We start from the raw sequence: 14,432 nt of genomic DNA, 5'->3' as shown, positions 1-14,432 counted from the left end.
TTATTGTGATTTATAATATATTTACGTAAAACATACTCTAAATACAAATAATTAGCAACTTAAAATATATAAAAACATACTAAAAAATTGAGTAACTTCAAATTTCATATGTACCACATAAATTGAAACAGAAACAGTAACATATATTGGGCCCCGTGCTGGCACGGGGTCCCATATCTAGTTCAATATATACGACAGTTGTCTGGACAGTATAGTTGGCCCTCATCATGTGCTCTTTGTTTGATAATGAGCTCCCCATATTTACAAGATATTCAAATGAAAACAGAATTGCAGATATTCATTCTTCTTAGTTGTGTCTTTTTTCTTTTTCTTGAGGATGCAAAGTAATTAAATGGTGGGAATACATAGGATACGTAGAAAAACAAAGGTTGCAAAAATTGGTTATTTTTCAATAAAAGAATTTTTAGTCTAAAGGTGAAATTTATAATCAGAAAACAAAATAAGTTACTCCCTACGTCTCAATTTATGTGAGGCAATCACTATAAAATTGATATTTAAAAGTTAAATTACTACTAAATATAGGAATGTGCCATTCTTTTTGGGACTAACTAAAAAGGAAAGTGAGTAAATATTTTATTACGTGAATTACGTCAATATATGGTTCAAAAAAATTGGATCACTATTTTATCCATTAGTGGCTCAGAAGGCTCTCGAAGCAATCGTGAATATTCGTGATGAACACTAAAGTATATTTTAATGGAGAAAGTGCAGACATATTATACACATTCTCATAGTATACATATACTTTTTACATAGGGGATTTTATTCTCATATAACACCTATCTTTTAACATTAATTAAGGGGTCATTTGGTTTGAGACAGGTTATGTTTGAACACAGTTATGAGTCTCAACTATAAATAAATTGGAGTCCAAAACTTAAAGGGCATTTTTTTTCTTATGTCAAAACGAGAGCAATTTTTTTTCTTATGGGGTGATGATGTTATGACACATCGTATTGGTGGAGGGCGTATGAAATGGAAGCTCACTTCCAAAGTATCATGCGATAAGGTGTCACCTAAACTTAAAGGCAAGTTGGGCGGAGTGTTGGTCAGTCAAGAACTCTCACGTTTAAAAGATGATTAAAGTAGCAAAATACGTAGCAGTTCCACAGGAGAGATGAAATCTTGTATAATAGACAAGTTATTTTTCAACGAACCACTGCAAGAAGTATACTTGACCATATTCACTACATTCTTTAGTTCTACCAAGTGATTTCTTTGCAAGGTTGAATGATTTGATCTAAAATCTTAAACTTGATCATTTTAATGGAAAAATGACAGAAAACCATAATGACACTTATAACAGTGGACATCATTTTAATATGCTTAATACTCCCCGAACAATAGTGTAAATCATTCCAATTTGTACTCAATTTAATGTGAGTTCCAAATGAACTTCAAGAAACCTATATACTTGCTTCAACCACCTGCAATACATTTTTTAGTTGTGTGTTTCAATTTCTCGAGTTGAGCATTACTTAGATACTATCACCTCGATCGGTAGGTGAATTGCCAATCTCCTCAATTCAAATACATTCACCAAGTTGTTGCACGGCTTCCATGAATTTGGCATGAAGATCCACCGTCCATTTTGTGCATGTCCTTCGCCTAACGGTCTTATTAATAGTACTGCTGTTTTCAAACATTGCTTCCTCATGCCGAACAACGGTTGCTCCAGCAATGTCTATATGGCAGAAAAATCTGGGAAATTCACTAGTATTGACTTCAAACGGTGGCAACAGAAAATATTCTTCGATCTGACCATCCTCAGTCTACAACGGTTCATCAATGAAGATGTTCTTGGCATAAGGAACTCCTGATAATGAAAAGTTTATGCTGACTGATGCATGAAAACATTTAGATTTCCTTTGCAAAATTATATTCCTAACGGCTTGGAAGATGGCTTGTAAACGTTATCAGTGTTTGTAAAACTTCTAGAGAGTTATGGTATGCTCTTGAAAATGCTGAAGATGCTGGATTGAAGGAATTCATGGCTGGAAAAATCATATTCTTAACGGCTTGGAAAATGGCTTGTTAATGTTATCAGTGTTTGTAAAACTTCTAGAGAGTTATGCTCTTGAAAATGCTGAAGATGCTGGATTAAAGGAATTCGTGGCCTTAACAGTTCGGAAGATGGCTTGTAAACGTTATCAGTGTTTGTAAAACTTCTTGAGAGTTATGGTATGCTCTTGAAAATGCTGAAGATGCTGGATTGAAGGAATTCATGGCTGGAAAAATTATATTCTTAACGGCTTGGAAGATGGCTTGTAAATGTTATTAATGTTTGTAAAACTTTTAGAGAGTTATGGTATGCTCTTGAAAATGCTGAAGATGCTGGGTTGAAGGAATTCGCGGCTGCAAAAATTATATTCTTAACGACTTGGAAGATGGCCTGTAAACGTTATAAGTGTTTGTAAAACTTCTAGAGAGTTACGGTATGCTCTTGAAAATGCTGGATTGAAGGAATTTGTGGCTGCAAAAGTTATACTGCGGCTTGGAAGACAGCTTGTAAATGTTATCAGTGTATGTAAAACTTCTAAAGAGTTATGATATGCTCTTGAAAATGCTAAAGATGCTGGATTGAAGGAATTCGTGGCTGCAAAAATTATATTCTTAATGGCTTGGAAGATGGCTTGTAAATGTTATCAGTGTTTGTAAAACTTCTACAGAGTTATGATATGCTCTTGAAAATGCTGAAGATGCTGGATTGAAGGAATTCGTGGCTGCAAAGATTATATTCATAAGGGCTTGGAAGATGACTTGTAAACGTCATTAGTGTTTGTAAAACTTCTAGAGAGTTATGGTAAGCTCTTGAAAATGCTGAAGATATTGGATTGAAGGAATTCATGGCTGCAAAAATTATATTCTTGACGTCTTGGAAGATGGCCTGTAAATGTTATCAATGTTTGTAAAACTTCTAGAGAGTTATGATATACTCTTGAAAATGCTGAAGATGTTGGATTGAAGGAATTCGTGGTTGCAAAAATTATATTCTTAACGGCTTGGAAGATGGCTTCTAAATGTTATCTGTGTTTATGAAACTTCTAGAGAGTTATGGTATGCTCTTGAAAATGCTGAAGATGCTGGATTGAAGGAATTCGTTGCTTTAAAATGGCATGCTCTTGAAAATGCTAAAGATGTTGGATTGAAGGAATTTGTGGCTTTAAAATGGTATGCTCTTGAAATGCTGAAGATGCTGGATTGAAGGAATTCGTGGCTTTAAAATGGTATGCTCTTGAAAATGCTGAAGATGCTGGTCTGAAGGAATTCAGGGCTTTACAATGGTTGACAGCAAGACTGTCATGTCTCAAATAGAATGACATGAAGGTGCAAGCTTTAAGGTCTTGTTTTTGGTAAATGCGGTTTTGCACAAAATACTTAATCAACATCAAATGACTATTGAATTATTTTCTTTGCTTAGAAGGTATCAGGAAGGGTTTTAAATTACTAAAATTTTAATCCCAGAGAACTGCAATCTTCCAAAGGGTGAAAAGTATTATGAGTAATGGATTTTATCTACGTGGTCGAAGGTACTCCTTTTTGACGTTCTCAACTAACCATCTGAGGGATCGTTCGCACTTGATCATATCCAATCTGAATGCTGATTTACATTTTACATACTTTCTGATACAGTCAATATATTGCTGAGATAAGAAAGGACATGAATATTTTTTCAACTTTTGGATCAAGTAGTAATCTCGAGGAGCAACGTAACTTCCTCCTCTAGACATTCCAAAACATAAGCGATGGTGGTGTGACAATTGCATCCATAAGATTGTAGCTGATGAAAGTGCAGGAGACGAAGTTGGTGATGCGTTTGTGAAAACAGGCTCTAGTAATGTTATGGATGATTCCGCAGATACTAGCGACAATGAGATCATCTCTCTGTGGTGACATTGATAGAAATTGAAAGCAATAATAGAGGAAAGTAATATGCAAGTGAAAGTGCTCTTTATTTCTCAATTACAAAAGTCTTTAAATAGATAAAAGCTTCTAATAACAGAACACATCTATTACTCCTAATTATTCTAATCTAAACTGACTCCACTAATTCTCCTGTGGCCTAAACAACAGCAACAAACAAACTACCACCTCATAAATTAGTATAATTGTGTCCATTACTTCGTAATGACATTGGAGCTGGAGATGCATGACACTTGTACTGGAGAAAAATTGAAAATACTTGGATTATTTCATTTAGTAATATTTTATCTATTTATCTGAATAATTTGTTAAATTTTTTTATTTTAAATAGTATTTATATGTATTGGTACTCCAAACAAAATCTCGATCAAGTGATTTCTTGTTTGAATTTTCAAACTAAACCTTGATGTAGAAATGTCAGCGGAATAATGTTCTCAATAAAACTACTATCATGCGTTAACCAAATATAATTTGATAACTCAAAAGAAGCTGAGGTGCTAATAAAGCTCGTTATTGCTAAAACATGTCGTATTTTTTTTTTTTTTGATTTCCCACCCGGTGTCCGGAGCCCACATTGGAGCTCCGATTAAATTCGGATTGCGCTTTGCAGGGCCCATTCGGGGGTGGTGCTCCCAACAAGATTTTCTCCATACACAGGGCTCGAACCTGAGACCTCTGGTTAAGGGTGAATCACTCCCATCAGTGCACCACAACCCATGTTGGTAAAACATGTCGTATCTAATCGTTCGTTGCTACTTCAAGCTGCAACAGGATTTTTCATCAAAAGCTTTTCCGACAATGTAGTTGGCCTTATGTTCCTCTCTTCTAGGGTATATCGGGTAGTCTTTGCAACACGATTTTAGATTGATTAGCTACATAAGAGTTGAATTATAAGCTGAGCTTTTTTGTTATGAACTCTGTATATTTGCAGAAGTATACCTTTTCGATTTCCTATCTATTTAGCGCTTTGAATTTTTTTGATGTTCCTGCCTCCAAAAATATGAAAGAATTGAGGACAATTTGACCAAACATCAAATTATTAATATCACAACTAGAATATTTCATTCACTTTTATCTATAATCAGATGCTAACAAAGATAAAATGAGTCCAATATTGATATATATTATGGTTTATCAGCATTGCAAACAAGCTCTTCTTTTATTATAATTTTCTTTACTGAAATAGTTCAATAATAGTAATTAAGAAAACATCAGTATCGGTTACACGTATTTAAAAAAATTCATGGACTTGTACAAATGAAAAAACAAAGATAATCCTGAATTTTTATTTCAAGGCGTTAAAATTCCAAAAACAAAAAGGCGACGTCCATCTTTCAAAAATAATGAGTTAACTTTTTCAAGATTGTCACCAATGGACCCACAAAATTTGAGCTTTAACATAGTCTAATACGTTAATTGAGATGTGAAACTCGCAAAAATGTGATAGCTTAGGTGTGGTTTTTGACCATTATATGCAATACAAATATTATAACCAAAAACTCTTTTAACACTAATATATTACAAAACAAAAAAATATACATCAAGCACTATCGCCTAACTTTTTTTTTTTGGTTTTCATCCGGTGTTCGGTACTCACATTAGAGTCAGACTAAATCCAGATTCGCATAAGAAAGTCTCACATTTGGGGGAAAGCGTTCCCTAACAAAGGCAACTGATGACTCGAACCCTAAACATCTGGTTAAGGATGAAGGAGTACCTCACATTCCGCTAGAACCCTAGTTGGTATATGGCCTAAGTATTGTTACATCAACATGCCTAAGAAAATGTTTCACACTTGACTCCCCAAGAACTAATCCCATTTAAGAGTCTTATCAACAACAACAACAACCAATAACTATCCCAACCACCAAAATTAAAACCCCAATAAATACCTACCAAGAAATTATAAATGTTTTCCAGGTGTAGCAATCAACTTTGAATATGTGTCTGTTTGGCCATAGATATTTTTCACCTTTTCGATAATATTATTTCGGAAAACTGTTTAGACATAGAATTGTTACAATTTCTAAGTGTGGTCAGAAACTTGTAAAAAAAGATCATGTCTTCTTCTTCATATGAATATTTGTCTATAGGGAAAGATTATGACCTTTCTCATTTAGAAAAGCTTGCCAATGAATGGGATTCCAGCCTCCCCAGAAATAAAGATCCAAAGAATCTAATTGAGATCATTTATATGTATCTTAAATTTTTAGATATGTTTCTCAGCTTGCAGAGCTTCACAACTGTATGTTGGTATGCTACACAGAAAGTTCAAGAAGTTTTTTCTTATGCTGAAACTGAAGTCAAAAGAATCAACCATCCCGGTGATGTTGCATCCGTGTTCTTTAAATTGGAAGAACACATTTGTGAGACTAAGTTGGAAATCAGAGATAAATACTCCTTTCCCGAAGCATCACTACCACTTTCCTCCATCGTTGCTACTCCCGAATTTGCAAAGAAATTCATTGATACTGTTGTAAGGAATCTCACTGATTTATCAGAGATTTGTCATCCTTATATTGACTTAGTTCCTCACTCAAGCAAACAGCCAATGGAAGAGGTTGTAAAGGAGTTAAAGTTATTGAGAAATTTTGTCTACTTTATTTCAGATAGAATATGCTCGGATGAGTCGGATCCTCAAAGCCAACATACTTTCTTGACTCATGTTTTAGTTGTGGCTGGTCATGCAGCAATGATTTCTTGGTTGAATTTGCCAAACCATTGGAAAGAAAAAAACTCGGCATCAGCTAAAATGAATGCTTCATTTTCTGACTTTCAGAAGAGGATTCAGCCTATTCAACCATGTATCCGCAAGATCTATGTTGATGTTCTGCAAGCTCTAAAATCAGGATGCCATCCAAATATTGAAGCTGAGTATGTTTCTGATTATAAATATGGCTTTGTGGAGACTCTCGTACACCGTTTGAAAGTGCTACCTGTTACTTTCAAGGATCAAATGCCAATGCTCAACTTCTTGAGAGACAATCTCATCAATCTACCAAGAGAGGCCTTTAAAGATCTTGATACCGCAATTATTGATGCAGGGCTTCTAGTTTACTCGTTGTATGACCGCGTGGAGGAGAAGGAAGACGTGGCTGTTGGGGAGTCAAATCAAGTGCCAGTTCTTGATTTCTCTGGAGATATTCCGAGTATACAAGCACTGATCTACCTCATCAGTCGGAAGTCATTTCACTCCAAATTACCTAAGATTGATGGACTGGGATCTATTGATATCATTTTAGACCACCTGAAGGAGTATCTAAGCCTCTATTCAGACTCACTTTCTTCTACAAAGAGCCAACTTTGGACAATTCAGCAGCAATTGGATCACTTTCAGAAGCATCACGATGGATCGTTCCAGTATTTTTCAATGCAGGTGATTTCTATAGCATATGAGGTGTATCATTTGGTTGTCGGTTGCATAAATAATGATATCCCTGAGTGGTGCGTTGTTCTCTGGATTGGAGACATCATAGAGGAGATTACACTACTCATGAAGGAGGTACTGAAGAATCATGATGAAAAGAAAGTTGCTGACTTGGTATTGCATACTACCACTGATGTTGTCAGTGCTCATACGTCACAACTTGCTCGGATTACAAGTATCAGAGAAGAAATGGTGGGTTTTGATGAGGTGGTGCAAACACTAAAGGGGAAGCTAATCAGAGGATCATCAAAATTGGATCTTATCTCAATTGTTGGAATGGCCGGATTGGGTAAGACAACTCTAGCTAACAAACTATTTCTTGATCAGTTAGTTGTTTCTCATTTTGATGTCCGTGCACAATGTTGTGTATCTCAAGCATACACACGTAAAGACTTGTTACTAACCATTCTTCGGGGTGTTAAGAAGGATACAGTTATCAGTGATAAACTACCAGAGAATGAATTGGCAGATAAGTTGCGTAAACTTCTATTTGGTCAGAGGTATCTTATCCTCATTGATGATGTCTGGGAAACTACTGCATGTGATGATCTAATGCCTTGCTTCTATGAAGCCAATAATGGAAGTAGACTTATCCTGACAACTCGCCATGATCATGTTGCCTACCATGCTAAACTCGTTAGTGATCCTCATTTTCTTCGAAAGTTTACTCTTGAAGAAAGTTGGATGCTATTGAAGAATAAGGTGTTCAACAAAAAAAGTTGCCCTGTTGTCTTAGAAGATGTTGGCCAAAAGATAGCACTAAAGTGTGGAGGGCTACCTCTTTCAGTTGTCCTGGTAGCGGGTATTCTCGAAACAATGGAGAAGGAAAAACGTTGTTGGGAACAAGTTGCAATAAATTTAGGTCCACACATCCAGGCTAAGTCAGAGGATATAATAAATCTTAGTTACCAAGATTTACCATTTCATTTGAAACCTTGCTTTTTGTATTTTGGAGTATTTTCGGAAGACGAAGAGATAAAGGTATCAAAATTAACATGGTTGTGGACAGCAGAAGGTTTGGTAAAAACTCATACAGAGAAGCTTTCCGAAGATATAGCAGAAAATTACTTAAAGAACCTTATTGGAAGAAACCTTGTGATGGTTTCCAAGAAAAGTTCCGATGGTAAGACCAAGACATGTCGCATTCATGACTTGTTGCTTGAGTTTTGTAAAAAGAAAGCCAAGGTGGAGAACTTTCTACAATGCATAGAAGGGTAATACAATCTAATATTTTAATTCGTAGAATCAATTTTATCTTTTAAATGTATTCTGATCATATTAATTTCTCTATTAACAGGGACAATGATAATATGAATCTTTCTTCTACTTCCTATCAGAAGCATAGCATTCAACGACGCTTATGCCTTCAATTTCAAGTTGATAATCTTGCAGAATGGAGTTCGATTTGTTCAGATGTACAATCTTTCCACTTGATGAAGGGAAGAAAAATTGGATTATCTTCAATAGGCTATGCATCACACACTTTTAACAGTTTCAAGTTCTTGTGGGTGCTAGATTTAGAATTCACGGTAATTGATTCTTTCCCAGAAGGGTTAACCTGCTTGAGATATGTTGCTGTTAAAGTTGCTGAAGATTCTTCATTGACATTCTCGGACAATCTTTGGAACCTTGAAACTTTAATAGTTAAAGGACTTGGAGGACGAGTAACTTTACCAGACACCATCTGGAAGATGGTAAAGTTGCGCCATTTGCACGTATACAACCGCGCTATTTTCAATATAAACAATGCTTTCCAAGAGATGGATGGATTGAGAACTCTTTCCTCTACATGGTTTCCTTGTGTGGAGGATGCAAACAGGATCTTTGCAAAGACACCAAATCTTCAAAAACTGAGATGTGAAGTTTTGTCATGTGATGGCTTTTTCCCTGCATTTAACAATCTTGAAATGCTCAAGTTTTCTTGGGGTCGTTTGGGGATATGGGCCACTGAGCTGAACTTGCCACCAAGTCTCAAGAAATTAACACTATCCAATGGTTGCATATCTGGACTTAATCAGGTCGCAATCCTCCCCAGACTTGAGGTACTCAAACTGCTAAACGTTTCCATTAAATCCATATGGAAAGTGACCGATGAGCATTTCCCTCACCTCAAATTCTTGAAACTGCAAGATCTTTCTTTTTCTGAATGGGATGTTTCGGATGATGCTTTCCCATACCTTGAGCACTTGCTGTTAAGAAGATGTCAATATCTTAGGATGATCCCTTCTTGCTTCGGATACATGATGTCTCTAAAATCCATTGAGGTAAAGTCATGCAAGGAGGAATCACTCACCGAGTCAGCCTTGGAGATCAAGAATATGCAAGTTGATGAGATAGGAAATTCTGATTTCCAGGTCTTCATCCACAAGTAGATCAACAATGCTCTAGTACTCTGTCTCGAACTGGTTGTCAGGTATGTGGTTGATTCACTGCGAACTGAAGTCTAAATGTGCTAATAGTTGCTCTTGACTCAAGCAGATCATGAATAACCTTTAATCTCACACTTCAAGTTAATTACCTTCTTATATTAAATTTACGTAATATGGACTAGAGGGAGTAAAGAATAAGCAATAATAAATAGTATTAGCTGTGCCATGGAAGAATGATTATATTTTTGTTTCAACTGCTCCTTAATTTCAAGATTAATTTTTTCAATTTTCTTTACAGTTTTTAAGGAGTTTTATTAGCTGAAGCAGTTGGAAAGAACAAAAAGGCTTGTATAAGATGTATTAGGTGAACTACTGGTGGTATCACTTATAGTATTCTGAAACTGATTTTAGTGATTTGTTTACTTACGGATCGAGAATGTGTGTATCATATATGGATATTGAACTAGCATTGTGTTTCCATCTGTTATTAGTTTTGATACGTACGTGACTTATTCCTCTTTATCATGTTGTGGATAGTCGACGGTTCACTAATAAAACCAAATTCATATATAAAAGATCCTTTAAATAAACACCAGAAAGATAACAAATTACTATATGTCATTTACATTAATACTAAGTTCCTAACTTCCTTTATTGTTCTTGCATATGTGTAAATCTCAATTTCAGTATTCGATGTTAAAAGTCTGATTCATTTCATACATGCTCATAACTATGGTATTAGGTTTGCTGCAATTTATTTGAGAGTTGGTTAAGATGGACAAATCCATTTTATCTTTCGTGTGATGAATTTTAACAGTATGATAACTCTAGTGTATTAGTTATTGGTTCAACAAAGAACAATACAACCGGCATTATGCTGGATTTGTATGTATAATATGAGAATACTACAACTGAAAACACCTTGTTCTGTATCCAACAAATTGCAACCAAAAGGGAAATGCATACCGGCTACTGCCAAGCAAAGTGTATGTTATAATGAGAACACATGAGTAAGACTGATTAATATATAGATAAAAATGAGTAAAACAGTGCAATGGAAGGCATCAATCTAACCTCACTAATCATAATACGTATGAGATGAGAAAATTTATCTAAATAAAAGAATCACCATATCCTTAGTTATGTCTTGTCTTTCATCTAACTCAGGACTCAAGAATGTTGAGACATTCACCAAAGAATGATCCTTTCATTGGGCAGCCAAGCAGCTCAAGCTTCGTTGGTTACCAACTTCTTGAACATGTTGCTTCCTCAGGATAAATGATAGATGAATTTATTCTGTTTCCAAAGAAAATCATTTTTTCTTGAGATTGACTCTGTCTTCCTCTAGCTAGTTGTATGAAACTTTATTGTTCCTCTTGGACACGTAGTTTTGTGTCTTTTCTTTATCCACATTGAAATGATTTTCATTGTCTATAAAGTAATTAAATGTATTGAATTGTTTCATTCAACAAGAAAACTCAGCAAGTAAAAAAATCAAAACAAGAGGCTAATAATCCCATGTTCTGCATCTATGCTAGCATCCTATTGTGAGAAAATCTTCTCTCGATCTTTTGTACCATCATGTGATTGAGATTGATACTAAAGATTCCAGTTACTGCTTGTGGCCTGTATTTGGGATTCCAGTTGTTTGTTGGGATATGTGTTGTGTATCAGAATGGAATTGAGATGCATTTTGTTGCTTTTGTAAGTTTGTAGAGAGGTAGAAAAAGCACAAATGAGATTAACGAAGGAAAAAGGCCAAACAATGCTATTTATAAGACCGTTAGGTGAAGGGCATGCACAAAATGGACGGTGGATCTTCATGCCAAATTCATGGAAGTCATGCAACAACTTGGTGAAGGAGGTATGTTTACCTTGCAAATGTGCTGCAATTTCTTATGATATGGGTACACAAATCCCATCTGGCTAAAAGTTCTAGGTTGAAACACGGAACAGGAAATTGATCTCTTTTGGTTCCTCTTTTGTCGTCGCACGTTGTATATTTTAAAAACAGAGGTATCCTTTCCAGTGCCACCATCTTGGCTCATCTCTCTTTGGTCTACTATCAACTTCATCAACTTGCACTTGATCATACCCTAATAACGGATCAGATTTAGTAGTGTCTTCTCTTTAGGACTCTGTTGTAACTTCCTCCCTTGTATATAGGTTATAGATAAGTCTTACCTTTTTCTTAGTTTATCTCTTTGCTGTAGAAGTTGTACAGAATCTATATATACTTAGTTACAATCAATAAAATACATAGTTCCTTTCATTCTACTGGCAGCTTTATACTTTATATACCCAAGCTGAATGCTGTTTTAATACTGATTAACCTTTCACATTCTATGTAATACGGTTGATATGTTTCTGAGAAAAGAGAAAAGGACATGAATATTTGTTCACATGTCTTTCAAAAACAGAGGTATCCTTTCTAGTGCCACTGTCTTGGCTCATCTCTCTTTGGTCTACTATCAACTTCATCAACTCGCCCTTGATCATACCCAAGCTGAATGTTGTTTTGGTTCTGATTAACATTTCACATACTTTGTGATACAGTAGTTATGTTTCTAGTAGATATGTTGCTGAGAAAAGAGAAAAGGACATGAATATTTCTTCACCTTTTGGATCAAGCAGTAACTGCGGGGATTGTTTTGGTTCAAATTAACATTTCACATACTTTGTGATACGGTAGATATGTTGCTGAGAAAAGAGAAAAGGACATGACTATTTGTTCACCTTTTGGATCAAGCAGTAACCGCGAGGATTGTTTTGGTTCAGATTAACATTTTGTATACTTTGTGATACGGTAAATATGTTGCTGAGAAAAGAGAAAAGGACATGAATATTTGTTCACCTTTTGGATCAAGCAATAACCGCGGGGATTGTTTTGGTTCTGATTAACATTTCACATACTTTGTGATACGGTGGATATGTTGCTGAGAAAAGAGAAAAGGACATGAATATTTGCTCACATTTTGGATCAAGCGGTAACTACGGGGATTGTTTTGGTTCAGATTAACATTTCACATACTTTGTGATACGGTAGTTATCTTGCTGAGAAAAGAGAAAAGGACATGAATATTTGTTCACCTTTTGGATCAAGCAGTAACCGCGGGGATTGTTTTGGTTCAGATTAACATTTTGTATACTTTGTGATACGGTAGATATGTTGTTGAGAAAAGAGAAAAGGACATGCATATTTGTTCATCTTTTGGATCAAGCAGTAACTGCAGAGATTGACATTTCACATACTTTGTGATACGGTAGATATGTTGCCAAGAAAAGAGAAAAGGATATGAATATTTGTTCACCTTTTGGATCAAGCAGTAACCGTGGGGATGGATTTGGTTCTGATTAACATTTCGCATACTTAGTGATACGGTGGATATGTTGCTGAGAAAAGAGAAAAGGACATAATTATTTGTTCACCTTTTGGGTCAAGCAGTACCGCGGGGATTGATTTGGTTCAGATTAACATTTCGCATATTTTGTGATACGTTGATATGTTGCTGAGAAAAGAGAAAAGGACATGAATATTTGTTCAACTTTTGGATCAAGCAATAACCGCGGGGATTGTTTTGGTTCTTATTAACATTTCACATACTTTGTGATACGGTGGATATGTTGCTGAGAAAAGAGAAAAGGACATGAATATTTGTTCACCCTTTGGATCAAGCAATAACTGCAGGGAACACTAGCTCTACTAATCCCATCTGGTTAAAAATTCTAGTTTGAAACGAAGAACTAAGGCACTGATCTCTCTTGGATCCTCTTTTATCATACCCACCCTGAATGATGTTTTCGTACTGATTAACATATTGCATACTTAGACTTCTTGCAGTGGCATTCATTAACTAGTTCTTTCTTGTAACTTGATTTGCTGAAGAAAGTGGCAATGCCAACTCTTTGTTCTGATTTTTGTTTCTATTTGTATTTAGTAATGTCATCAATGATGAATAGAGCAGTAGTGGAAGAAGCATGGGGATCTAGTAGCATGTTTCATTCTTATGAAGCTAATTTTATCAAGAAACTCAAGAATGTACGACAATATGTGTATAGGCACCAAATAGAAGCAAGTCAAAAATCAAAGCACAAGGCTATTTATGAATGAAATATCACTCATCTATCTTAGAGGATTACATCTCTCCTGTAGTGACATTGATAGAAACAAGTGGAAGTGCTCTCTTAAATAGATAAAAACTACTAATAATCGAATCCGTCTATTACTCCTAATTATTCTGATCTAAACTAACTCCACTAATCATCCTGTGACCTAAAGACTAGGAAGTAAATAACTTATTTGACTCCTAAACAATAGCAACAAACAAACCACTGCACCACAAATCAACTAGTTGCCAATAGACATTGTATAAAATAAATTCAGTAAATTTATGTAAAAGAATAAGACCATTGCAATAATTTGAGATCCGTAAAGTGGTATACATACTTAGCAATGTTTAACTCATATAAATGTCAATGGAATAATGTTCTCAACAAAACTGCTAGTAACATTTTCTACTCTAAATTTTATTTTATTCTAAATTTCTAAATAACATAAATTGCAAGCAAATATTATATAATATACACATTAATGGAAAATCCAAATAAAAGTTAAATCATTAATGAAATACAATTACATAAACATTACATAAATGCTCAACTTTCAAGATTATTACGTTGCTCATATAAAT

The 14,432-nt window shown here is 35.1% G+C and overlaps 3 protein-coding genes across 4 annotated transcripts in view; 1 reads left to right on the top strand and 2 right to left on the bottom strand.

The window, feature by feature from the left end:
• The window catches only part of LOC125867008 (endoglucanase 25-like), a 237,868-nt gene that overhangs the window by 44,895 nt on the left and 178,541 nt on the right, over positions 1–14,432 (bottom strand). The gene's annotated exons all lie outside the window — the stretch shown is intronic.
• LOC125867017 (suppressor of mec-8 and unc-52 protein homolog 2) overlaps positions 1–14,432 on the bottom strand; it is a 460,057-nt gene that overhangs the window by 412,201 nt on the left and 33,424 nt on the right. The window lies entirely within an intron of this gene.
• Positions 5,921–10,273, top strand: LOC125867002 (putative late blight resistance protein homolog R1B-16). The gene is made up of 3 exons (XM_049547412.1): positions 5,921–8,586; positions 8,670–9,785; positions 10,040–10,273. The coding sequence occupies exons 1-2, from the start codon at positions 6,005–6,007 to the stop codon at positions 9,742–9,744; spliced, it is 3,657 nt and encodes a 1,218-aa protein (XP_049403369.1). The 5' UTR covers positions 5,921–6,004; the 3' UTR covers positions 9,745–9,785; positions 10,040–10,273.

Source organism: Solanum stenotomum, chromosome 6, assembly GCF_019186545.1.
Source record: "Solanum stenotomum isolate F172 chromosome 6, ASM1918654v1, whole genome shotgun sequence".
Taxonomy (NCBI): domain Eukaryota; kingdom Viridiplantae; phylum Streptophyta; class Magnoliopsida; order Solanales; family Solanaceae; genus Solanum; species Solanum stenotomum.
The sequence above is the reverse complement of the archived record's forward strand: the minus strand, read 5'-3'. Positions and strand labels throughout refer to the sequence as shown.

What these genes read in the sequence shown, in the direction of transcription:
- LOC125867002 (XM_049547412.1), top strand. Translation starts at nt 6,005, where the DNA reads ATGTCTTCTTCTTCATATGAATATTTGTCTATAGGGAAAGATTATGAC. An exon ending in TTTCTACAATGCATAGAAGG is followed by an intron (nt 8,587 to 8,669) that starts GTAATACAATCT and finishes CTCTATTAACAG; the next exon opens with GGACAATGATAATATGAATC.